This window comes from Dreissena polymorpha, chromosome 1 (genome assembly GCF_020536995.1).
Source record: "Dreissena polymorpha isolate Duluth1 chromosome 1, UMN_Dpol_1.0, whole genome shotgun sequence".
Taxonomy (NCBI): Eukaryota; Metazoa; Mollusca; class Bivalvia; order Myida; family Dreissenidae; genus Dreissena; species Dreissena polymorpha.
The window spans coordinates 20,304,436-20,330,578 of NC_068355.1; the positions used below are offsets into that span (position 1 = coordinate 20,304,436).

General features: G+C 34.6%; 2 protein-coding genes across 3 annotated transcripts in view; both read right to left on the reverse strand.

Moving 5' to 3' along the window:
* Window positions 1-14,119: 14,119 nt before the first annotated feature.
* Window positions 14,120-19,904, reverse strand: LOC127873255 (uncharacterized). Its single transcript, XM_052417032.1, has 3 exons — window positions 19,482-19,904; window positions 16,050-16,125; window positions 14,120-15,390 (listed from the first exon to the last, which is right to left on the reverse strand). The coding sequence occupies exons 1-3, from the start codon at window positions 19,486-19,488 to the stop codon at window positions 14,973-14,975; spliced, it is 501 nt and encodes a 166-aa protein (XP_052272992.1). The 5' UTR covers window positions 19,489-19,904; the 3' UTR covers window positions 14,120-14,972.
* Window positions 19,905-24,814: 4,910 nt separating this feature from the next.
* Window positions 24,815-26,143, reverse strand: part of LOC127873507 (max-like protein X) — a 35,234-nt gene continuing 33,905 nt past the window's right edge. For both annotated transcript variants that reach the window (XM_052417394.1, XM_052417389.1), the window contains exon 9: window positions 24,815-25,075. In XM_052417394.1, the coding sequence (XP_052273354.1) occupies window positions 25,013-25,075 (63 nt within the window). In that variant the 3' untranslated portion in view covers window positions 24,815-25,012. The remainder of the gene's footprint in view (window positions 25,076-26,143) is intronic.

Genomic DNA, 26,143 nt, shown 5'->3' on the forward strand with positions numbered 1-26,143 from the left:
TTTAAACATACCGGCTGACATTTTGTATTGTTGTTGTTTTTATCCCGATATCTGAATTTGTTTTAGAATTAAACTATGTGGAACATTATATATATGCAGGGTCTTTACATGGAGAGAAGTGAATTTCCATTACTTGTATACGTATACAGAACGTTTACCAAACTTTTATAATCTGTAGCCTAACCATGAAATTATGGTTTCTTCTTGAAATTGCATAACCAATGCTCTAAATAATGTATATTGCCAAGTCTTTACACAATAAAAAAACTGATTTAAAAAGTACATATTTTGTCTTGCATGCCTTGAATGTGTCCTTGAAAATTACAATTTTGTTAATATGGGTTCCAAAAATTTATATATATGGGCCGTGCTCTGTGTATGATACACGTATAACGAATCCGATCTCTGGCGCACGTAGGGCGATAACCTTGCGTTGATCGTCCGATAATTTTGGGTTTTCAACTCGATTCCCTCCCGGGCGCGAGGTCGGGTAAGATTTTATGTGAGATTAAAAGTAAATACGGACGCAGCCCGATGCTACAAAATTACCCGGTGTCCGTGCGATCATCAGTCATCGGTCTCTTTTTGTGAATGAGGTTTTAAACTTAGTCACACATCGGCCGGCCGACCGCTCCGATGTGTTCAGTCTTCCCGATGCCTGAAGATGGGGCACATCGGCCGGTGACCGGATTATTTGTGACTTAGGCGAAATAAATAATACCTCGATAACGTGACGATTGTTCTAAGCGATTAACAAATTTGATTGAATACTAGTATCTCGTGATGACTTCACCGAATTGTGTAATATGAATGTATGTTTCAAGTTCACTTTATAGGCCGAATCAGCCTATGGTCAAATAGTATTTAAATGTTCATGTAGACGACAACAAAAATGAAATACTAAAACAAAAGCATTTCACATCAACAATAATTAAATGTTAAAGTAACTGAATAATTGGTTTACATCGATAGTGTTATCAAGAAGGAAAAAGTCACTTACTAGCAACGCTATCATTCCGTATTAAAAAAGGATTGTAAATAAATTTTGGATATTTACCATTATCTAGTGTTAGTACTTGACACCATACATGTGAACATATTCTCCGTGTACAACCATTGGTAAAGTTTTTACTGTTTCATAAATCTGAACATCGCAGACAAACACATCAACATGGATATTCTGAATATAATTGAAACGGTCTACAGCTAGACATTTAGAGTGCACAATTTTATTTTGTAACTTCTAAAATGCATCCTGCGATAATTAAAAAGAATACAGGCTTTGAATTATAGTATAGTATAGTATGGAAGTATATTTCGCTAAGTATTATCAGAAATGAAATTTGAATAAACGATAATTGTAATTATATCCTTGGTAACATGTGTATATACTAGGAGATCCCATGCCAAGATCTTGATATAAAGCATGCCAAAGCATGACGTCAATTATATATATATATATATATATATATATATATATATATATATATATATATATATATATATATATATATATATATATATATATATATATATATAATTATGTTCATATATTTCGTAAGCTTATAAATAGGTCTAAAGACATAAGGCCACAACAATAAAAAAATAATTATATACAGTATATATTTAAAGTTAAAACTAAGAATTCCTAAAATAAGATATGTAAGTACATTCGTGTTACCGATAATTCCAACGCTTGTTATTGAGTTGATCTATGATCCGCATGGTTTAAATTGCCCTGGTGTTAACTCCAAAAACCAAAACGTGTCCGTTATTATTTTAATACATTGTATATGTCATATTTATCAATATGTGTTAGACTATCAAACTTATCCAGATATCTATATAAGATTCTCTGACTGGTGTCATCAAGAGCTCCAGTACTGTGATAGAACAATGCGTGTGCTATTGCTTTGAAGACATATTGTGTACATAACAAAACTTCTTTTAAAATATTCCGCGAAAGAAACTTGCTGAGTAATCGTATATGATAATATGAACATGTTCAATCACGATTATCAGATTATCACGAAAAGGATACCTTATGTATTTTATCTGGTATATCATCAAAACACGTTGTCTGCATAACGCAGGCTTCCAACTGCTTTCGAAACTGTGTTTTAAATTAAATGTCCCTTATGAGGGAACTTTTTTCAAAAAGATAATCAAGTTAATATAACATTCTTTAATATATCACTTGGTAATTGTTATAATATTAACTGAACTAAATAAACGCAATTTTTTATTTCACGCTAAATAAATATACTTTATTGAAGTGTAAAGCGCTAGCAAGCAACTTCTTTGTTACAGAAATTCAATAAATATATACAAATAATTACAATTTAGTGTGCAAAGATCTTTAACGGTTAGAAACATATACCAGTTGACACCGATTTATATGATGTGAAAATCAAGGATAACGAGATAAATCAGTACGTGCGATAAAAAAGAAGACACAGTGTTGCGACAGATAAGTTGCGTCAGTTATTGCTACAGTTGGTAGTTCTAAAAACTGTTAAATACATTGATCAATTAAGTTTTTAAAACGACTGACATGAGTTCTTTCCGGGAAATGTACGACAAGGACACTGTGTAAAATTGCCAGGCTTCAACAAGCAGAGGAGCAATCTTGGAACCAGGCACATGGTAACTGTTGAACGCATTTGTATTCGCTCAACATATATCATATTACTGAATATTATTATTGAAATGAAAAAGGATGAAAAAAATGACTAAAAGCATTTGCCAGGTATTACAAATAATGTTGAAAAACATCTGAAGCAAAATAATGTTCCTTTTAATGACATTTACGTTTTCATGAGAGACATTCTTACCCAAGCAGTCATACATTATGTGAACATTATGACAACATATGTTGATAACGAAATAAAACACGAGAAAAATATAAGTTATTTGAATGCAAATGTTTCTCCTCGTAAATCAACCGCGCCCACAACGAATGAAAACAACGAAACTGAAATATCTTCCAAGTAAAAAATTTGGCTTTCGATCAAGCTTCTGTTTCCGACCTGGGGGAAAATGTTTGTAACTTTACAATAAATGCATGCTTGTCTCGACCAGATATAAAATGAAATTATCAGTAAAAAAAAACAGCAATTAAAACATCAACAAATAACAACAACATCACATTTAGCAAAATTGGAAACATAGAATGTGAAACAAAGTTGCTTACAATACATTGGGCACTTTAGTTAATAGCGATGTTTCCAAAATAAAGATACAATCCTTTTCAAACTCAGTGAAATCAATGACAGAGAAAATATCGAGAACAGACGTTGGTGAGCAGCTGAGGTTGGCTTTTACTTCCTAAATTAGTGAACGAGTATGGCCAAAACGGAAATAACATTCAATCCGACTCAGTGAATGGAGCCAGAAATGCATCATAGACAATTTAAGTCGGTTATCATTCTAAAAGGGTTGTGCAATCGCGGGTATTCCTAGCGGATCAACAACAGACTACACAATTATATAAACAACAAACGCTACGATAAACAAAGCACTATACGTTGATCAGAACAAACCGATACACTTTGGAGACTCAATTAAAAAAAACAAAAGCTCTCTCCACAGGATGACATATGCCCCCGATAAACGCTTTGATAAAAGTTATGAGTATTCTTCGAAACCTAAACGCAGATTTCCGAAACCTAAACGCGGACCCTAAGTTCAAGGTCAAGGTCAAAGGGGTCAAAATTTGTGTGCGTTTGGAAAGGCCTTGTCCATATTCACATGCAAACCAAATATGAATGTTACATCTGAAACGACATAGAAGTTATGAGCATTTTCGGAAACCTTAACGTAAAGTGTGACGGACAGACGGACGGACGTGTGCGATCACTATATGCCCTCCTTTGTGGCATAAAAGCCTGGGTCCTAGCGGGCTAATTAACAGAGTTGATTTTATATCCATGGGAGGTGCAAAGGTCCAAGACGTTTACAATCGCATATTTATCGATATACAGAAAAATATAGTGCACTTCGGAGGAAATGAATTTGCAATGGCAAATCTTACGTGGACGTAATGATTGAACAAAAACTTTTGACAACTTATGTTGTTCAATAAGGATGCTCTATATAGGTGTCTTTAAAGCGCCCCGGAAACGAGGCAATAAATTTTCCATTCAAGCGAGTTCGTGTAGTACGCGTGGACATTTTAAATTTGCACAAATCGTTTGTGTTTGGTGACGCTAATGAAACCTGAACTTTCTTACGTAGAGATGGCATAACCTATATCGGAATGGAACTAGTCTCCTAGTAAGAATGGTGCAATCCTGCTCAGCTATGCCAACAATCATCACTGTCGGAAACCAGTCACGAAAATTAAAATCAACACAGCATCCAGGAGATCCAATCATTCATACCTAGACCAGATATCAAACCAAATAGTATTCACAACGTCCCGTAAGTACGTGAAACTACATAGCTATCTAAATAGCTTTAACTAAAAAGCAGACATTTTGAAGCACGAACCTCGTGTCCTGTTCCCAAGGACAACAACGCACGGGGACAGCAGAAATATCCTTGTGATGCGCACCGATAAAGAGGACACGGACGCTTCTCTCTTATGCCATCCAGAATTAAGCAAAATCAACGCGTAAGTGAAGGCTATCGTCATGGCAACAGTTTCGCTAAAACATCTTTTTATGTGGAACTTTATAAATACTTCCAATTGCCTAACAGAAAAAATAATTGCCTCTTTATTATCATGATTATGATTATTATTATGATAAGTATTATGGTTGCGCAAAGTCACACAAAAGATCACTCAAAATTAAGAGAATTATGCTTTTTATCTAATGTGTTAAATATGCAAATAATTTGGATATATTTGTAAAACGATATTATTTGCAAAGATACCAGTTTTACCAATATAACTATTCAATGTCCTTTCGAATAATGTTAATACCCGATGTAATACCGATAAATTTAAATAGTAATTTCTATTACATTTAAGGTATGCATGTAATATATTTAGATATTCAACATATACAAATACAAATAAAACGATTAAATTAAGCGTTTAATAGCCTATGTCTGCTAGCAGATGATTTGAGTCAGGTTCTGAGAAAACTGGACATAATGCATGTGCTAAAAGTGTCGTACCAGCCTGTGCAGTTCGCACAGGCTAATCAGGGACGACACTTTCCGCCGAAATTGGATTTTTGCTAAGAAGAGACTTCATTTGAACGAAAAATATCATAAAAGTGGAAAGTGTCATCCCTGATTAGCCTGTGCGGACAATCAGGGATGACACTTTACACACAAGCATTTTATGCCCAGTTTTCTCAGGACACGACTCTAGCTTATGTCTGCTAGCAGATAATTTGAAGAGCTCAAAAACATCTCTTTAAACGTAATCGAATATCACGAATATCTCTCCGGAAATAACTAGTGAACCACTACATGTACGATGTTACGAAGATCAATCGGTATAAGCAGACGAGTTCGTAAGACGATAACCTCTCAAAGTGGTATTTTATACACCAGACGACTTTTATTACGTCCCGTTTCATTTTGTCTTTCTTGTGGAAAGGCTGTACAGGATGTGACATGAACAGACACGAGTAATTAAGCGGATTTCAGTGCTGGAACCGAATTTTGAAGGCCTTTGCAGACAGTTTGGATCCAGATGAGACGCCACAGAACGTGGCGTATCATCAAGATCCCAACTGTTTGCTATTCTGATAGTATTCTTTGAATAAAATTCAAAGAAAATGCTAATTTTAAAAATTCAGCAGCCGACATTTTAGCAGGCGACAAATTTTCCAGCATGCAAAGGGTTAAGCGGATGTCAACCATCGTCTGTTGATCCGCGATGTACAAACGTAAGTGAACTTCAGCACAATATCCGGAGATTTCCTGTTTACGAATAAAGTAACAACATACAACTATCAACACAGTTATCGTGTATATTATTTATATTCATGATCATAAACAGAAGAGCAACTCAAACGGCACTTAATTGTAAAGTATCTTGTACTCGACATAAAAAGTAAATTGACAAACTGACAAGACAATGTTCACGTGGCTAAAACGCAACTCACTTAATTACTAAGAATCATATTCATTTACTATTGGAATACTTAATTCCAAAGTATATGTACATGGATTCGAATCGAAAAATTGAACCATTTTCAAATTTTGCGAGTATACAAGCCAGTAAAATGAAAGCATTCATTACTTTAATTTTTTTATGAAGCAATACCTACACCCATTTTAGTACGCATTGTTCTTTGAACTATTGGACTACCTTCTTTACGCAACCAGAAAACACACAAATAAACACAAACATTCCTGAACGGCTTGTTTTCAGTACTAGCAAACTAAGTTTTCCTGCACGTCTGCAACCGACATTTTTATTTTATTTCCCCAGATATAACGATGTGTTTTATTTATATTTTGTTTTTATTTTATTTCCCCAGATATAACGATGTGTTTTATTTATATTTTGTTTAACGAGTACTTCATACTATAAATTACTCACAAACACGACTAAAAGTTAATGCACTCTTATATAACAACTTTTTTTCTTGTTTATTTTGAATTCATTAGGTAACATGCGACATTTATGAAATACCCATTCCAATGTTGTTCAAATTCAATTTTCGACTCCAGTGTGTTTTTTTTTCATTGACATGCAGGGTAAAAACGCTGTTGAACAGTTTAATTTATTAAATTGAGTGTTATGATGTAAAGTTTATACCAAGAAAATGAGTTTAACACGCGATAATTTCATAAAAATTCACTCAATCAAGAAAATGAGTTAAACACTCGATAATTTCATAAAAATTCACTTAATCAGTCGTGCGAAATCAACACATTTTATTGTGGATAGTTTTTACTTCAGATTCGTATTCATTTGATGACAAACCCATGATGTGGTGTTCGCACATGTGTATTTTTATTTTATTTTTGTTAATTAGATTCACTAAGGCTCTCATTTGCGACGTGATATGGATCGTTTCTTAAATTTATATTCGCCCGGATGTAATTTTGCGATTTAAATAGGATTTAAATAGGATGTTGCTCGGCAATGGAATCACGCTTGTTCTGATTTTAATTATGTGATGCTTTATTGTATAGAATCTTTTAAACTTAATATTTAAGCTTTGACTATTTTTGGAAAAGGTGAATATGTTTCAACGAAAATCAGGAAAGCAATAAAATCCGTCTTATTTAATATGTCGCAGCTGAAATACAGTACATTTAATTTTACTATACTTTATGTCTATTGCAAATAGTACGAACGAAATAAACACGATGTACTAGTATAAATGTTACCTACGGTAGCTATGTTAATAAAATATTCTGCCAATAATAACGGTCGCCTGGGAGAAGAATGACGCATTTGTGTGTGTGGTTTCACTTGACAAATACTTACGAATGGCGTTCTCCATACAATATCAATTCTTTTCTCGTATCATTAAGGCCACTCACTTTAATAAGCCTCATGACCAGATGCGTCCCATGTGAAAACAGCAAACATGACCAGATGCGTCCCATGTGAAAACAGCAAACATGACCAGATGCGTCCCATGTGAAAACAGCAAACATGACCAGATGCGTCCCATGTGAAAACAGCAAACATGACCAGATGCGTCCCATGTGAAAACAGCAAACATGACCAGATGCGTCCCATGTGAAAACAGCAAACATGACCAGATGCGTCCCATGTGAAAACAGCAAACATGACCAGATGCGTCCCATGTGAAAACAGCAAACATGACCAGATGCGTCCCATGTGAAAACAGCAAACATGACCAGATGCGTCCCATGTGAAAACAGCAAACATGACCAGATGCGTCCCATGTGAAAACAGCAAACATGACCAGATGCGTCCCATGTCAAAACAGCAAACGCTTAAAGTTTCACTGCGTTAAAACAGTGAAATACTATATGTACTACATTACGGAAAGGAACACGATTAAAGTTTAATTGCAATATGGCACACATCCTTATTAATATAAATACAGTTAACTATGACGATCAGATAACAGAAGTGAATTCTCCGCACTTGATTGTCTATCATGATATTAAGGTAGCCATTTGGGTCACTGTACGACCAACCATCGCAAAGAAGTTAACATGCGTGTCAAGTCAATTAGTGCATTTTTGCATACATGGAAGAGTTTCAAATTGACAGGGACTTAAACCTCTCGAAGACATAAGCAGTAGTGGCTAAATTGTGTGTGTTTCATAGTTTTCTAAAACAAAAATATTAACGCTCTATGGTGCATTAGGTCAGAACCTGCCGCTGGGACATGGCAAGGAAAGAATATTAATTTAGAGCAAAAGGTACGCAAGATCTTTATCGGCTTCTTGGGACGCCATTGTCAACAACATAATTTTGATAGAAAGAAATTATTTTACGTTGGCCAATAATGGTACTTTATTGACTCATACGACATTCAATTATTGTGTATAATACTGTATTCGTTAAACAGTGCAACCTTTCGAAAAATACGTTTGAAACGTGGGAAAAGCCTCATGGAAATGGACTTTTGTGTATGCATGCTTTTGAATCAAAGTACCTTCACTGTTTGTCAAGTGGTGCCTTAGAATAATGAAATGTTAATATCATGAGTATAATACAAGTGATTTTGAAATAAATCTACGAACCTTACGTACCAAAAAACCATTACTGTGATATAAAAAACCGATATGCAAATATGTACTTATAGGAACTGAACTAGTAACACTACTAACTACTTTAACCGATAACTGACCGTTGTTTACAACAGTCGTAGTTGTTATATTGAATTTAATTATTATGTTTATTTGAGGATTAAGTGATGTTTATTGTGTGTTGAAAAACTTTTCAGCTCCTCCAGTGAAATCAATACTGAAATCTGCATGCATAAATGATGATCAACATATATTGTATAAGGATTTTCGTTCGTTTTCGTTGGTGGAATAGTGCTTAATTCATTCACACATGCATACGTTTGGTCTTGTCCAATTAATAATAGATTTACTGAACCGCTCTCATTATCTTTACGTTAGCTATACATTCGCTACTTCAAATAACACAGTCTGCTTTCAATTGTTTTCCTTGAGATCTGCTTAGACGTTGTAGAACATATTTGAAACGATCGGTTGACATGTTTCAACACGTTAAAAGATGCTACATGTAGACAAGTGGAGTAAAAACAAGTTATGTACTTTTATACTGATCTGATGAAATGTTCATCTCAACATTTATTTTCGTGCTAGTATTCAATTGACATGGCAACCATATTTATCATCAAGAGTTCTTATCTAACGACGATTCACTTAATAGTGCTTATTTCAAAGAGAGAATTTTTAATACTTTAATGTCAAGACATGTTAAGGTACACCAGCTGAAATAAAGTTTCAATACACTTTGAAGACACCCGGATGGAAGGACTGACGAACGATGGGCATACTGGTATCCGATATCTCACCAGGGTGAACTAAAATGGAAATCGTGGCCCAATCATCTTTTTACAGCATGCATATTGTAATAAATTGCAAATAATGGATCCTTTATTATGTTATATATGTTTGTTACACCTTTTAATATCGAACAAAAGCACATACACGCAAGTTCCCAGAGGAGAGTTAGCTTCTATTGCGATAATATGTGCAGATAAGATTATTCATTATGCGAATGGTACATAATTAATAAAATTCGAGTTGTTTGTGGTTGTGGACAAGGATTGTTTCACACGACAAAATTATAACGCAAAAAAGCATACTTATTTGAAATTTTCCGAGTAAAGTAAGTATTATAATATAATTAAATCACTAATTGAAATGAACTAATTACGTGTTCGAAAAAGAACAGATATTGATATGTACGCAACCTTATCATCTTCATGTTTCAATGTCATGATGACTGGAATTTTAACGTTAACAATATTCAGAATATTACAAATAACATATGTTAACATGAGGAGAAGAACTATTATAAGACGCGATTATTTTCAAGACACTGTCGCGTATCATTAACTTACCAATCACCTTACATATTTTTTTGTAAAAAAGAAACAATTCACAGTAACAACAAAACATTTGCACATTTCTGCTGTTTAAATTCCTAATATATAAGGCATTATTATCGAGAAACTTGATTCAATGTATTGTTGTGTATAATGTTGATGATGTTTTTGTACGTGCGTCAAAATCTTGCAATTCTATAATTCACAAACAATTAACGCGTGAAAGTTAATATTCGCGAATACATCAAGAATTGCATTGATCTGTAAGTGTTTGATATACGCCCGAATAACGTTCATCTACTTGACGTATGTAGTCAAATATCAGATATTTATTTAAACACTTTCCTATCTAAATACATCGTCATTATTGTTATATTTGAATATCAATAATATGCTTGTCAAAACGTGCCGAAGTTAACTGGGTTTTTTGCGCTCCGTATGCGCTAAATTCTGTTCAAGTAAACAGGGTGTTCGCGTTTTAACAAATATTGTTCGCACAGCAAGCATGGTTATGGATCGCTTTGTGGTTTAATTCATAATATTAAAATGCAGAACAATAAAAAGTGACATCTCGTCGAATTTCTTTGGAAATATGTTGTTTTCTAAAGGACGTTTCCGAGCGGAAGATGTTTTCACAATAGTTATGTTTCGAGTCATAGAAATCGTATTTGAAGTATAAATGTGTGGTAAACCAGACCAAAGAACACGAATTAAAAAAAACAACAACATTATATCTAAAACAATGCAGCTTTATACAGCTTCACTTTTAAAAAGAATTAACATCGAAAAAAAATAAACACGTATTGTACTGCAAGCTTTATAAGTACCGGTATAGGAAGTTATTAGAAATGCGTGCTATGCAACATTATTTCACTGCCTTCATCTCCTGTGAATTCTAGTCCATATTAATTAATCTGGTCATCCATTAAAAAAAACGCATGCACTCATTCGCGAGCTCGTCAAAAACTTCAAAGGCAAAAAAGCATAACTATAAATAGGTGTACGGTAATAATAGAAATCACTGCATGGCAACATAATTCATTACGAAAATGTTACTCAGCTAATAGAATTCTTTGAAGATAAATACATTTGATACCTTAAATACCAAGAACACGAATCCATTGTACTGGTGTAATGATCCAGATGTATTTTATTCTGATTTCCATGTAAATGATATAAGATATTACTTTAAAGGACATAATTTACTGGAAAATGGTATCGAGAAGCTTGAATGCTCAATAAACTCAAATGGCATCCTTTAACAAGCGTGTTGTGTTTTGTAACAGTGATTCAACTGCAGTTGTTTGAATGCATTTAATATTACTTACAGTAACACGACGTGAAGTTCGACTATTTAACGTAGGCCAATCGAACGGCCACGAAAAATGCAAACACTAATGTTATTTGCTTTTAATTGTCTACAGTGGTGAGATGTTGCAAAAGTGATTAAATGAATACTTAAGGATAAGTAGACTATGTTCAAATAGTACATTTGGTATTAGCTATAATGAAATGCAAAAATCAAATTAATAATTGTCTGTGTGTACGCATAAGTATTTTGTTTTAAATTAAAATAAGAAAAAATCTGATGGGCATAATGTAAAAAAGTATTGCACGTCTATATTTAGTTATAGCATCAGGTCTGTTGCAACACGCACGCTTTTCGTGCGTGGAACTTGGCAGACGACAACATCAGTTTCACGCTCTTATTAAAATACGGGTTGTACATGACGTACATGTTTGTATAGAGAATGCGTACGAAGGGCTTGCGGCAGCAAATATTTACACGTGGCTATAGAAAAACAAAATGTACATTTACTGGAATTAAATTGCTACCGCGTAAATTGTTTAAAGGTTATTGTTACCACAACTTACTCGCCATAACGATTCAAGTGCTCACCATTTGCTTTTAATTTTTATAAGTAACTATTGTTTACATTTAAAAGGTGTTAGGATGATTGTCTTTAATGCACTGTATTAATAACCGTTTTATATTACATAAATGGTAAAACTGTAATTATGTGTTTATCTTTCAACGGTATACGCTTACTTTATTGACCGACGTCAAAAAAAAAGATATACTCGCCTAAAAATCCCGCTCTCCTAACAATCTCGGAACCGATTGGACGGCGAAAATCACAGTTTGGCGACTAGAAAGTAACCTGAAAATTTCTCGTGACGCATCTGTGTCAGCACACATGACTCTGCAAGGTGGCTTGAATATTCGAGAAGTTCGTCATGCTTCTTCTCTTATCAATGGATTATCTATTACCCCACGGGGCGTTGGTGGCGATTAAGTGGAGAAAAAGGTACATAGTGCTCCTTTAAAGTGTGTATGTAATTCAAACGTTTATTTATAGGTTATCGCTGAGTCTTTACGACTACAGTATGTGCATACTTGCCCATGTGAACGTTCATGGGAAAATATGTAATTTTGAGCCAAAGTAGGTCAAAGTCACCTAGGCTGCCCGGGTCAAAGTCACCTAGGCTGCCCGGGTCAAAGTCACCTAGGCTGCCCGGGTCAAAGTCACCTAGGCTGCCCGGGTCAAAGTCACCTAGGCTGCCCGGGTAAGAGTCACCTAGGCTGCCCGGGTCAAAGTCACCTAGGCTGCCCGGGTCAAAGTCACCTAGGCTGCCCGGGTCAAAGTCACCTAGGCTGCCCGGGTATTCGCCAAAGAAATAAGTTTGATCCAAAAAGACCAGTTCACGGTGGCCAATGAGATCTAAATGTGCACTGGTAGACAATTTAAAGACAATTCATGTCTAGTTACACTAAAAAAGACAAGGCTTCTCCCCAAATGGAGTGCTGACAATTTTATTTAAAAAGACCCTCTTCCCTCCCCTCGCGCGCTGCGCCGCCATTATGATCTCTTAAGACGTCAAAAGCCGTCGACCCGAAGCCCAGAACAGCTTCCACCAGCACGTTGAGCGTATTTAGTACCGACGTCTTAGGACACTTGCATTATCTTCAGAGAGCCACCACCTCGATATCCTGGTCTGCGTCTCAGCCTTGTGTAATCGTTTAAATGATATATCATACAATTGTGTTCCTTCACTAAAATTTGTTACAAAACCAGCTTTGCGTATTTTTATTTTCATTCAATGATCACGCAATGTTTGACGTATCTCATTTGAAGTAATTTCTGTAATGAAACTATGCAGTTTTAGCTAAATTGTCTGGATTTAAGAGACAAAAATTCGGACGCGGCGGGTTTTGTTTGACAGTCAAATATTTTGTTAGTATCGAACGAATCCACAACATATTTCGGATTGTGTGTTTGTCATGCATAATTTAAAGCTTCGGGCGCGTTTTGATTCGTGATTGGAATTTCTTATGTTCAACTTATTGGTCGAGTTTTCATGGGCGTCTTTGGATTAGCATTTTGATATGGACTTTTAAAAGCGATAAATAGTATCTAAGCTAAAGTGACAAGAACAAATATTCAAAAACGAGAAGAAACGTGTTTTCAGATCTGACCAAATAAACATTGTTACAATTAACGAGTTCGTCTCTCCCATTTCGACTATCGTTTTATGTGAACCCTTTTATTTTCCATTTTGAGGGAGGCAACAGCGTAATATCTGTAAAAATAAATTGATCGGTTGTCTCCCTTACTCACCTCCTAAAATCTCTTAATTGCCAATTAAATTTGACAGCGAGAATAAAGTGTACATAAAACCACATAGGCCTATGAAGAGATTGACAAAAAGGGGTTATCATTAGGTAACTCTGCATGCAATTCGGAGAAAATTATAAATAAGTTAGAGTTTATTTTAAGTATATTATCAAGAACACGTTAACTTGGTCCAAAATGCGAAGTTAAAAGCATAGATTGATTTGCAGTACAGACAAAAATGAATTTAAGTATAACACAAATTGTATTATGGTACGAACAATAATAAAGAGGCAAACGTAGCTTTTTTTCTTAATGATTTGGTGCACTAGTCTCACAACGATACCTGGGTAACATTGTAATAAAAAGTCATCATGAATAAATAAATCGTCAAAATATTGTATGATTGTATATATAATTATTTCATTTTAATTTTACACTTTGCCATAAGCGTTTATATGGCGTGTTTTTGCTATTGTAATTTACATTTAAATGTTTATACGTAAGCGAAAACTCCGTGAATATGTTGGTGTATTTATTACATGAATATACATCTGTTAATGAGATTGCATAAGGTTAAAGATATCCATCAAAACCTTTAATTTTAGAACAGCATAATGATTTGTAACACAAGATCATAGCGTATATTGTGTTTAAGTTTATTAACAATATTCAAAACATTAAGTTGAATATAAAACAAACTTTACATTTTCAATAACGTGTATAAACATTACAATAAGAATACAAAGAATGTAGATTTCTATGTACTAGTATACACCTGTACAAACTGATGGAGTTATATTTAAACACGGGGGATTTACAAAAACACATCAGTATCATAAGCAAATATATTTAGTTCTACGACTCAACGTATTTAGCACCATATAGTCCTACGTATTTAGCACCATTATACACGTGTGAAAGATACACGCGACGTCGCAGAAAAACGAGAAGTATGAAAATAAGTTAATTGTATACCTGGGGGAGCGTCTTAGTAAAAATCCTAATACTTTAACCAATCTTGAAATGACACGAAATAACGCGCCATGGGAATAACTGTATTCCAGCCCATTGAATACCGCAAAAATCCGCAGTTGTGTGTCACCATTTTGTTGTTTATTGTGACGTTTTTCGAACTTGTGTCTGTTATTCGTTGACAGTTTTAAGCTGTTAATTTAAACTCGATTGCACCAACTTCAAAAGGCTTCTTGAGGCATCATCGAGTCTGTGTCCTGGGTAAAACAAGACCTTTTTGGTGTTTTGGAGATCTTGAGGACGCTCGAGTGTGAATCTAACCCAGTTCTTCAAGATCGCCAGACAATCGAAGATTAACAATGATAGAAAGAATGGAAGCATATGATAGGATAGTTTTCTCTCAGTCATTCAGATCGATAAAGGAATAATTATCCGCCGATTTTCTAACGGGCGACTCAATCGTATGCGTCCTTTTTGTGACGTCATTTGACGGCATTTCTCCGGGTCCAGTCATTTTTACGATGGTATATCGTTTGTCCTCGTCTAACACCCCGTTGGTATGCCAAACCTTTCTCTCTTTGTCAACGTTTGCATTGTATTGTTTTTCTTCTTCTTTAACTTTTACGTCGCACTTCTGACAACACCGATTAGTATGACACGTGTTTTCAAAGCGTTTCATATTTTCCGTCTTTTTCACGTCGGCGTTGACGTCACATTTTTGACAACACTCGCATTTTCCTGCCGAAGGCGGCTGTGGACCTTTCTTGAAAATCAATGCGAGAAAAGCGGCGTTCCTGGAACCGTGATGGTATTTGTATCTGAAAGAAAAGGAAAACTAGCTAAAATATTTAAGTGCTTTTTATTGTTTATTATTTTATTATGTTTTCCTTTTTCAGACCTTATGAAGTCAACATGGCGGTGTTCAACAATAATTATCTAAAATGGGTTTATCCATCGTGGAAACTTATCTTAAACGAAAATATTTTCCATAGTACACTAAAAGTTCGACTCTGGGAGTGTATTCATATCTTCCGACCCTCCCCCACTGAACCACATAAAAAGGCTACAATAATGCTGATTTCTGTCAACATGAGGACAAGAGCTTTTTTAAGCGTTTATATGCTTTACAGGATGAATACCATTTTTATACCAATTTATTCCGCGTAGGGGACCATTTCGGTATAAAATTCTACAAACATTTGATAAAATATCGAACTGTAATGTAAGAGGTCATTAAGTCAGTTCTACATTACAATTCCATACACAGAAGAATTTTCTCATTGCCAATATCACATTATTGATTCTTATTATGTCAGGGGCCTTTTATTGAATTTGCATACACAAAAGAATTGTCTAATTTTCATTATCACTCTTATTATTATTAAATTACAAGAGCGATTCTTGATTTATGTATTTATTGCAAAATTGCAAAATAAAATTGTTTACTAAATTTATTTTAAAAACAATATTGACTTACACTTTCCAAAGCAAAACTCCAAGGAGCGCAATAAGCAGGAATGCGATGACTCCAACAATCAGCCCGATGATCCGGTCTGGAAATAGATATGAACATTTGTCTTAAAAACTGGACTTAATGAATGTGCGTAAAGTGTCGTCCCAGATCAGCGTGTGCAGTCCGCACAGGTTAATCAGGGACGTCATATTCCGCTTCCGTTGTATTTTTCGTTTACAGAAAGTCTTTTCTTAGCGAAATCCAGCTTAAGCGGAAAGTGTCGCCCCACATTAGCCTGTGTGGACTGCAAATGCAAATATGGGACGACACTTTACGCACACATAAGTCCCGTTCTGAGAAAACTGGACATAATGCATGTGCGTAAAGTGTCATCCAAGATTAGCCTGTGCAGTCCGCAAAAGCTAATCGGGGACGACACTTTCCGCCTAAATTGATTTTTTGCTAAGAAGAGACTTCATTTAAACGTAAAATGTCATGAAAATGGAAAGTGTCGTCCCCGATTAGCTTTTGTGGACTGCACATGCTAATCTGGGATGACACTTTACGCACATGCATTATGCCCAGTTTTCTCAGAACGCAACCCATATGTTTAGACCAGTTTTCCCAGAGCTAATTTGAAGATCATCGTTTTACTGTCACGAGGAACCTATACAAAGTATATGACAGGTTCCGTGAAACCTGTTTGACGAATCTTACAAAATGTCACAGTGTCTGAAGATTACAAACTTGGGTGCTGTCAGGCACCATGACTGTCGAAAAATGACAACATTCACTGGTATGATGTCTGAAATACTGGACCAAGTTTGACAAGACTGATAAAATGTCTAGCAAGTAATGGCTTATCCTCTGACAAGGCTGGCGGAACCTTTTACAAAATTGACCACATGTCTTACACTATTGACAAAATGTCTGATAAGATTGACCAAATGGCTGACAAGACTTATTTATTTGAAATTTTGAAATTTTGAAATTTATTGAAATAACATAACATAACATAACATAACATTTATTAGGCATAAAACAGCATATTGCAAATTTATAGCCTTAAGACTGACCGAATGGCTCACAGACAGACAAAATGTGTTAGAAGGTTGACCAAATTTCTGAAAATATTACCAAAATATCTTAACATATTTACTTAATGTCCTACAGGTTGATTAAATGGCTTATAGATTTGCCAAAATTATTTAAAGATCGACCCATAATCTGACAGAGTGACAACATTTTTGAAAATATAAGCCAAATGTCTGACCGATTGTCCAAAATGTCTTAACAGATTGACCATATGTTACACGATTTTAACTAAATTCTGACAGTTTGACCAGATTTTTCACAAGATTGACGAAATATCTGGACACATTTTTTTTTAATTTTGACAGATTGACGAAATGTCAGACAGATTGACCAGATAACTGACAATATGCCAATCTTACTGTAACATGTGTATAGTGGACTTGTGTTTGTGTCTTTAAAAAAGGTTTTTAGTTATGATGCTTTATCTGTTAAATTTACAAAATTTGGTTATTTTTTTATTTTTCTACGTCTTGACTATAAATCTGTGAAATAATCGCATTCATAATCATAAGTTACGAAATATATTAGTGAAATTTTCAACCTAAAACTAAAATTGCCTTACGATTGGTATATACATGTAGAAGATGCGATTATTTTGCTAAATTGAGTACCGTACCAATTGCGAAACATAAGAGCGAAAACTCCTGAAATTGGGAAACTTCGAGTCGTGAAAAATTCAGATTGGGAATTATGGGTCTTTTAAATTGCTTGATATAAATTACGAAAACCAATGCAAATATTAATTAACGTGCTTTTATCTTGAAATGTTTAGTTTCAGTGCTCATTGTATTTTAAATTGCTTGATATAAATTACGAAAACCAATGCAAATATTAATTAACGTGCTTTTATCTTGAAATGTTTAGTTTCAGTGCTCATTGTATTTTAAATTGCTTGATATAAATTACGAAAACCAATGCAAATATTAATTAACGTGCTTTTATCTTGAAATGTTTAGTTTCAGTGCTCATTGTATTTGTTCACTTGCAGATGATGCACTTTCGGAAGGAAATTGACGAAATTGTCCTTCCTTTTGGGAATTTTTCAACGACAAAGGCGGATTTTGCAGTTTTTCTTAAATGGGAAAGTACTTTTTACGGGTACGTTAACATGCTTTTCCCACCGCTGTCATCGTACATATGAATCAGCTTTTAACCACACGTGTTTGACACTGCAGAACATCAAACGCATGACTTCGCACACTATCGCATTGTTAACCCATTTTTGCCAACCCAACGACAGAAATATTGTAATTCTCCGACATATTTCATCTTTGATGGACCAGCGTTCAAATCACAAAATATGAACTAAATTATTGCATGACTATCGAGCTCGAATAGACATGAGCTTCGCTCTGGGGAAAGAAACGAGTTTTATGAACGTGCGTTACGTGTTCTGACTGCACAGGCTAATCTGGGAAGAAACTTTACGCACACACATTAAACCCGGTTTTTTAAAAGCCACGCACAGATCTATAAAATGTTCGGTAAAAGATGAAAGCGCAACAAAAGTAAAAGCATTAATGAACCGATCTATCAAAGCGACTGCGATACAGTCACAACAGAGCCATTTCTTTTTTCGTTCATATGCTCAGTGAAAAAAAGAGTTTAATGCATGTGCGTAAAGTGCACTTTCTGCTTTTATAAAATTTCCTATAAAGAAAGTATCTTCTTAGCAACAATCCAGTTTGGGCGGAAAATGCCGTCCCTGATTAGCCTGTGCGAACTGCACAGGCTAATCTGGGACGACAATTTACGTACATGCATTTAACCCCCTTTTTCACAAAGCACGGCTCAAGTATACATTTTCAACAGGCGAATGAGCTATTGGTACAGAAATCAATTAACCATGAAGGTACATGTGGTGTAAACAAGTTATTTGTTTTCACTAATCCTTTTTGTTGACGACTTTTAACTTGTATTTGTATTCTTGGCTATCTTTTCGATAATTTATTTCTAAATTCACTACATACGTATGAAGTGTATTGTCATTTTTGCAACGTTCGATTATATTCATTAAACTAACTTTAAATTAACTAAAGAGAAAATGTAACAAATAGATGTGAAATATGTCTGCATGTCACTGAATATCCATTGCATTCGAAATCTTAAAAAGTTTATAAAACAGTTTAGGCGACCTACATTCCCTATTGTTATTGGTATTAGAAAAAACAGATGACTTTTAGGAATACTCAATGTACTAATAAGTGCCATTTATAACACGTGTATTTTTAATTTTGATGTTATAAACAAGCGAATAAACCGAATGATAATGAAAGTATAACGTGGCATGTTGATTACATGTAATAAATTAGCAACAAAACAAAGCAAAACAAAATACAATAAATAACAAATCGATTTTACCTTCCATAACGTAGCTCCCGCTCGCAGCCTAACAGGGTCGATATATATAACCGATACTGTATTTGCTCTTTGCATATAAATATCCGGATGTTTAAATCGCCTCGTGATTATCACAATATGTTGTCAATATTGTTATACTCGAGTGCGCAATATAACATTACATCGTCGAAATGATGTAAAACTGCGTATATGTAGCAAAATATGCTCCTAGCTTATTCAATGTATTTCAGTCAATTAACGAACCACAATCCTTCGCTAAATATCGATGTTGTGTTGTTTTGATTTCAGGTTTTCAACAATTATCAACGTATGTCATTTGAAATCCAAGATTCTAGTTAGACATGAACCACAGCTGTTCTGACTGATACACTTTATAAATAGGTCGCGAAGATTAGGGCGACCCGAAGATTAGTAGCCGTCCACAAACGGGTGTCAGCAGATAGAAGTTTAAATTTAAAATATTGTGTCGGGGCTATCGTAGATTACTGATAAGAAACAACGATGCGCAGGAAGTACGCCAACCGGGAGTTGTCCCGAGTTGTTTGATACCGTAACGCCATAACGATACAAAAATGAAATGGTGACTTGCAAATAAAGAACGATAGTAAAAAACTAATTTCGATTCCGACATGACTCATTACATATTTTTTAAACAGAATTGCGAAATATATTTTATTATTAAAGCGTGCGCTTTCTTTACAAGCATGCAATTATTATACTAACTTAATGCGCTCAGAACCGGAATTGCTTAAGCGTGGGTCATACGGTTGTTAAACAAGAGGGCCATGATGGTCCTGTATCGCTCCACTGTTTTTTATGCGAAAAAAAACGTGCAATGCGCATTGGTTGAAATGTACTCAAGCATGTGACTTTCTCTTACTATCCCTCGTTCCACTGGGCGCTTGAAGTTGGAAGGGTGAGCATTTTTATACATGGAAAAAGTTATTACCGTGTAAACTAAAAAGACCAAAAAGCCCGGGAATTGTTGCACAGGTCCTTTGCTTATAACGTAGGTACATTTATCGCTCCAAAAGATATTGTCGTTCTTTCAATTTCACATATTTTTAGATGCTGAAGATCAAATCTATGCATTTGATTTGAAACAGATTCACAAGACCCATATGAATCAAAATGCCTTAACCCTTTACCAAACGACACATTTTGGACTTTACCAGTTTGAAAGAGGTTGCATACGACAATTCAATCGTAATGGAATCTGAAGGAAATGATCAGGTAGGGTAGAAATAATTGTGATAAAAGGAGAAATTGCTCATCTTGAGCAATTTCTCATTTTATCCCAATTATTTATAAAGTTGTCAGCTACAAACCTTTAAAATCCTGTTAGTGTTTGGAAAAGGGTTAATAATCTCTGGTTCCTTATTAAGAGCCTTTCACACATTTATAACAAATACAATAGTAGCATCTTTCTTTGTAAAGCATCATCTCAAAATATAACAAGGGTTGTTTGTAAAACATGCATGCCTCCCATATGGACTGTCAGTTGTAGTGGCAGCAATTGTGTGAATACGTTATTTGGCACTGTGACCTTGACCTTTGACCTATAGACCTAAAAATCAATAGGGGTCATCTGCGAGTCATGATCAATGTACCTATGAAGTTTCATGATCCTAGGCGTATTAGCTTTCTTGAGTTATCATCCGGAAACCATTTTACTGTGTAAAGTCACCGTGACCTTGACCTTTGACCTAGTGACCTGAACGTCAATAGGAGTCATCTGCGAGTCATGATCAATGTACCTATTAAGTTTCATGATTCTAGGCGTAAGCCTTCTTGAGTAATCATCCGGAAACCATTTTTCTAAGTTGAGTCACCGTGACCTTCACCTTTGACCTCACCGGTCTGCACCGAATGATCAAAAATATTTATAAAAGAAAACAGAGTTGCTGGGGTGCATTCCTAGAATTGATCAGTTACTTAGGAAATACTTGATTTGTAAGTTATTTTGCCTTTATTTTGTTGTTAAGATGTACAAATAATACAATGTCTGTTGTTGAGATAATTTTGATTCAGGATAAAACAAGAGCTTGTCACAGTAGTGAAAAATCCCCGCCGAAATGTGTTTGCTTGTATGACAACATTTGTTTTAGAGAGAAGAATAATATTTGTAAAACAAATAAAGGGAGATAATTCAAAAACTATGCCTGAAAGAGTTATGGTTCATGTTCACTGCAATTCTCCTAGTTGCCATCTGTTTATATTTCTAATTTCAAGTAAATCTCTTTAGTAGATTTAGAGTCATGCTCCGGACAAAAATTTACTTTGTAATTAATAAAAGGGAGATAATTCAAAAACTAAGGTAGATAGTGTTATGGTTCTTAGTCACTGCACTTCTCTTTCTTGCCATCTGTTTATAGACGAGTTAACGCGTGACGTCACACGCACCTGCAAAGTTTAGACTCCGCCCACTGGTTGGCAAAAAGAGGTGGAATTCATATAAGCGCATATAGAGAAGGTTGACATTATCATCGTTTTTACTGATAATCATGAACTGCATCAAATATAATTTTACTATTTATGTCTGAATAAAACATAAGCATGCGTGGAAATTCATTTTTTGAACGATTATATTGTTGTTATTATTTGTTTTTACTAAAAACGAGCTCTGGAGTGGAACGTACACTATCTACGAGCTCGGTATGTGGTTACCACAAAAATCTCTACTAACCGCATTTTCACGTCCATTTTAGATACAAATTTTCAGAAATGTAAATTCGTTTAGAATAAATTAAATTTAATGAAAGAACACAAATAAGGATGGAAACAAACAACAAATAGATCGCTTTTTGTTCGCAACATATAGTAACTGATTTTAATCTTAATATATCTGTACAAACTTACCTTGTTACACAACAAATAAATTCATAAATCTAATTGTTTTATTTAATTGTGCACACCAATTTTGACACTTGTTTCAGCATTTCTAACCTGGTGTTTAATTGAACCGTTGTTCGTCACAAGCATATTATCTCGTTATGATCGGAGACTGCCCAGACAATTACACAGAAAACATGCCGGCGTCATAAACATAGGGACCTATACTTTAATTGGGTCCTTGCATAGACCACATGTGGCAGACTTTATGATACTTCCATGTCATCTCTTGGCATATTGAGCAGTCATATTGAGCAAGCCAAATATTAAAGCCAAAATACGTAACATTTGCTTTAATAAATAATTTAACATATTAAAAAAAGAAGATATTTGTCCGAAACGGATTAACAGGAACATGTGTATTTATTTGTTAGCCAGTTTAATCATAATAATACAGTGCTTTATGTCTTTAAAGTTAAAATATTGTTCAATATTACTGCTACACAATTGATGTATTTACCGCGGGTACCGGCAAATGTAAACTCGTTAATTTAGTGTAAAGATTATACGTTCTTGCATTGCACGTAACACCATCATGAAAACAAGCAATCACAATGGATAAACAGTATTTGCGTAAAATAAATTAAATAAATACATATATTTATCATAAAATGCTAGATTGTTAAATGTATCACTCCTTATTACTTGTTAAGAGATTTCAATATACATGCAAAGACAGTTCAATTTGCACAAGATGCAGGTGTTATTTTCATTTGTATATTAAAATTTATTAATATTGTTATTCAATGGAAACGAAACGAAAATTCATTCTATGGAAAAGAAAATTACAACAACATTTAACGATTGTTAATCTATTCCGTTTTTTATGGCTTTGTTTTATAATTGATTAAATGCGCCTCTTATAATACACTTTCGGTCGCTGATGAGCAATAACAATATCCACACCGTTTATAGTTATAATCAAATTAATAAATGTTTTATAAGTTTTGAAATATCATTTTTTAAAGTCTTACTATAAAAAAGAATACGGCTAATGTATTGTTTTGTTGTGTGGTATTGTCAGTATTTAGTCTTCCGACCACGTTTACTCTGATACTAATAACTAATTTGTATTTTTATAAATAGGAATTTATATATATGATGATACATTTATTAGTACTAAATATGATATATTTGCAGTATTGTTTAAGAGTTGTAATGTTTATTTCGGATTTTTTTTATCGTTTAATTGACTAAACAAAAGCCCTTTATACATGTTTTACGTGACTGTAACCAGTGTTTTTGCCAACCAGTCAGTGCGCATGCGCGGAAAATCCCGAATGTAAACAATAACAATTAACTCGTCTATATTTTAAGTTTCAAGTAAATCCCTTCAGTAGATTAAGAGTTATGCTCCGGACAAAAATTTACTTTGAAATTAAATAAAGGGAGATAATTCAAAAACTAAGGTAGATAGAGTTATGGTTTTTAGTCACTGCACTTCTCCTACTTGTCATCTGTTTATATTTTAAGTTTCAAGTAAATCCCTTTACTAGATTTTGAGTTATGCTCTGGACAAAATTAACTTTGAAATTATATAAAAAGGGAGATAATTCAAAAACTAAGGTAGATAGAGTTATGGTTCTTAGTCACTGCACTTTTCCTAATTGCCATCTGTTTATATTTTAAGTTTCAAGTAAATCCCTTCAGTATATTTAGAGTTATGCTCTGGACAAAAATTTACTTTAAAATTATATAAAAGGGTAGATAATTAAAAAATTAAGGAAGATATAGTTATGGTTCTTAGTCACTGCACTTCTCCTACTTGCAATCTATTTATATTTCAAGTTTCAAGTAAATCCCTTTAGTAGATTTTGCGTTATGCTTCGGACAAAAATTTACTTTGAAATTATATAAAAGGGGAGACAATTCAAAAACTAAGGTAGATAGAGTTATGGTTCTTAGTCACTGCACTTCTCCTACTTGCCATCTGTTTATATTTTAAGTTTCAAGTAAATCCCTTCAGTAGATTTAGAGTTATGCTCCGGACAAAAATTTACTTTAAAATTATATAAAAGGGGAGATAATTCAAAACTAAGGAAGATAGAGTTATGGCTCTTGGTCACTGCACTTCTCCTAGTTGCCATCTGTTTATATTTAAGTTTTAAGTAAATCCCTTTAGTAGATTAAGAATTATGCTCCGGACAAAAATTAACTTTAAACCTATATAAAAGGGGAGATAATTTAAAATCTAAGGTAGATAGAGCTATGGTTCTTGGTCACTGCACTTCTCCTAGTTGCCATCTGTTTATATTCTAAGTTTAAAGTAAATCAATTGAATAGATTTAGAGTTATGCTCTGGACAAAGTTTCGGACGGATGCACAGACGGACGGACAGGACCAATTACTATATCCCCTCGATATTTTTTTGTCGGCGGGGATATTAAAGCTCTTAAGTGGCTGAAGATACAGGACAATAGGCTAAAAAACAACAACAGCAGTTTTGTACATAACACATTATTCACCTCTGATGAAGAACAATTATCAAAAGGAAACAAGATTTTCATTCTAGGATATCACAATTAATTGACTTTGGATCAAATTAATCCTTTCAAATGTTTTCTTCTTTCTTTTTGAGTAACTTTAGTAACAGAGGTCAGGCGAATCGCCCTAGTAACATGACACAATCCATCCCCTGGTCAGTGGTTGGCCAGTTGCTCATTTGTCTTTCGGAGGATGCCCAGGGCAACCTCTCGCAGGGTCTGAAACAGAAAGAAACTTTTTTATTTACACAGATTTATTAAAGCTCAATTTTTCAACAGATATAATTCTAAGGCTTATTAAAATGCTATTAGCCCTTTGCATGCTGGGAAATTTGTCGTCTCATAAAATGTCGTCTGCTGAATTTGTAAAATAAGCATTTTCTTCATTTTTTTTCAAAGAATACTATCAGAATAGCAAACAGTTTGGATCCAGATGAGACGCCACGTTCTGTGGCGTCTCATCTGGATCCAAACTGTTTGCAAAGGCCTTTAAAATTCAGCTCCAGCGCTTTAAGGGTTAAGTCTGTTTTTTTAGGTAGAAACAATTCTTGGAGACTTTGAAGGAAATTTAAAGATCGCTTCCACACCGAGGATCAAATCTGTGACCACCTAGTTGCTATCAAAACAACATATCCACTACGCCATGGCAACGGATTTTTTTTATCACATCAAAAGCATGGAGGAAATAACACCCTGTGATATATAAATACTTACCTTAGTTTTCACCACGATGAACAAGCAAAACATGTAACCATCACCACAATTGGTGGAATAAAAGCAGTGGATTAGATAAGACATGTATCTGCATGAATTATGAATGAAATATAAACAAACTGGCATGAACAAAAATCATGGTCCGCCACTATAAGCATAAGCAGCAACCTGTATTAGTAGGCATAAGGCCATTTCCATACAAAAGGATAAATGCCAGGCCAGTGTTGGATGTTTATCAGCCTCCAGTCTTATATTTCTACATCAAAAAATAACAAGAGCACAGCATAACGGGTGCCACGCTCGGCTGCGAAAGCTTGTCAGATTTTTTTTTTAGAGGTCACAGTGACCTTGACCTTTGACCTAGTGACCCAAAAATGGGTGTGGTGTGTAGAACTCATCAAGGTGCATCTATATATGAAGTTTCAAAGTTGTAGGTGGAAGCACTTTGATTGTAGAGCAAAATGTCAAGGTTTTAGCATGATGCCGGCTGACGACATGACAACGACACGACGAGCTGGCTTTGAAAACAGCCGAGCTAATAATATGTATATTTTTAGAATATGTTTACGTGTT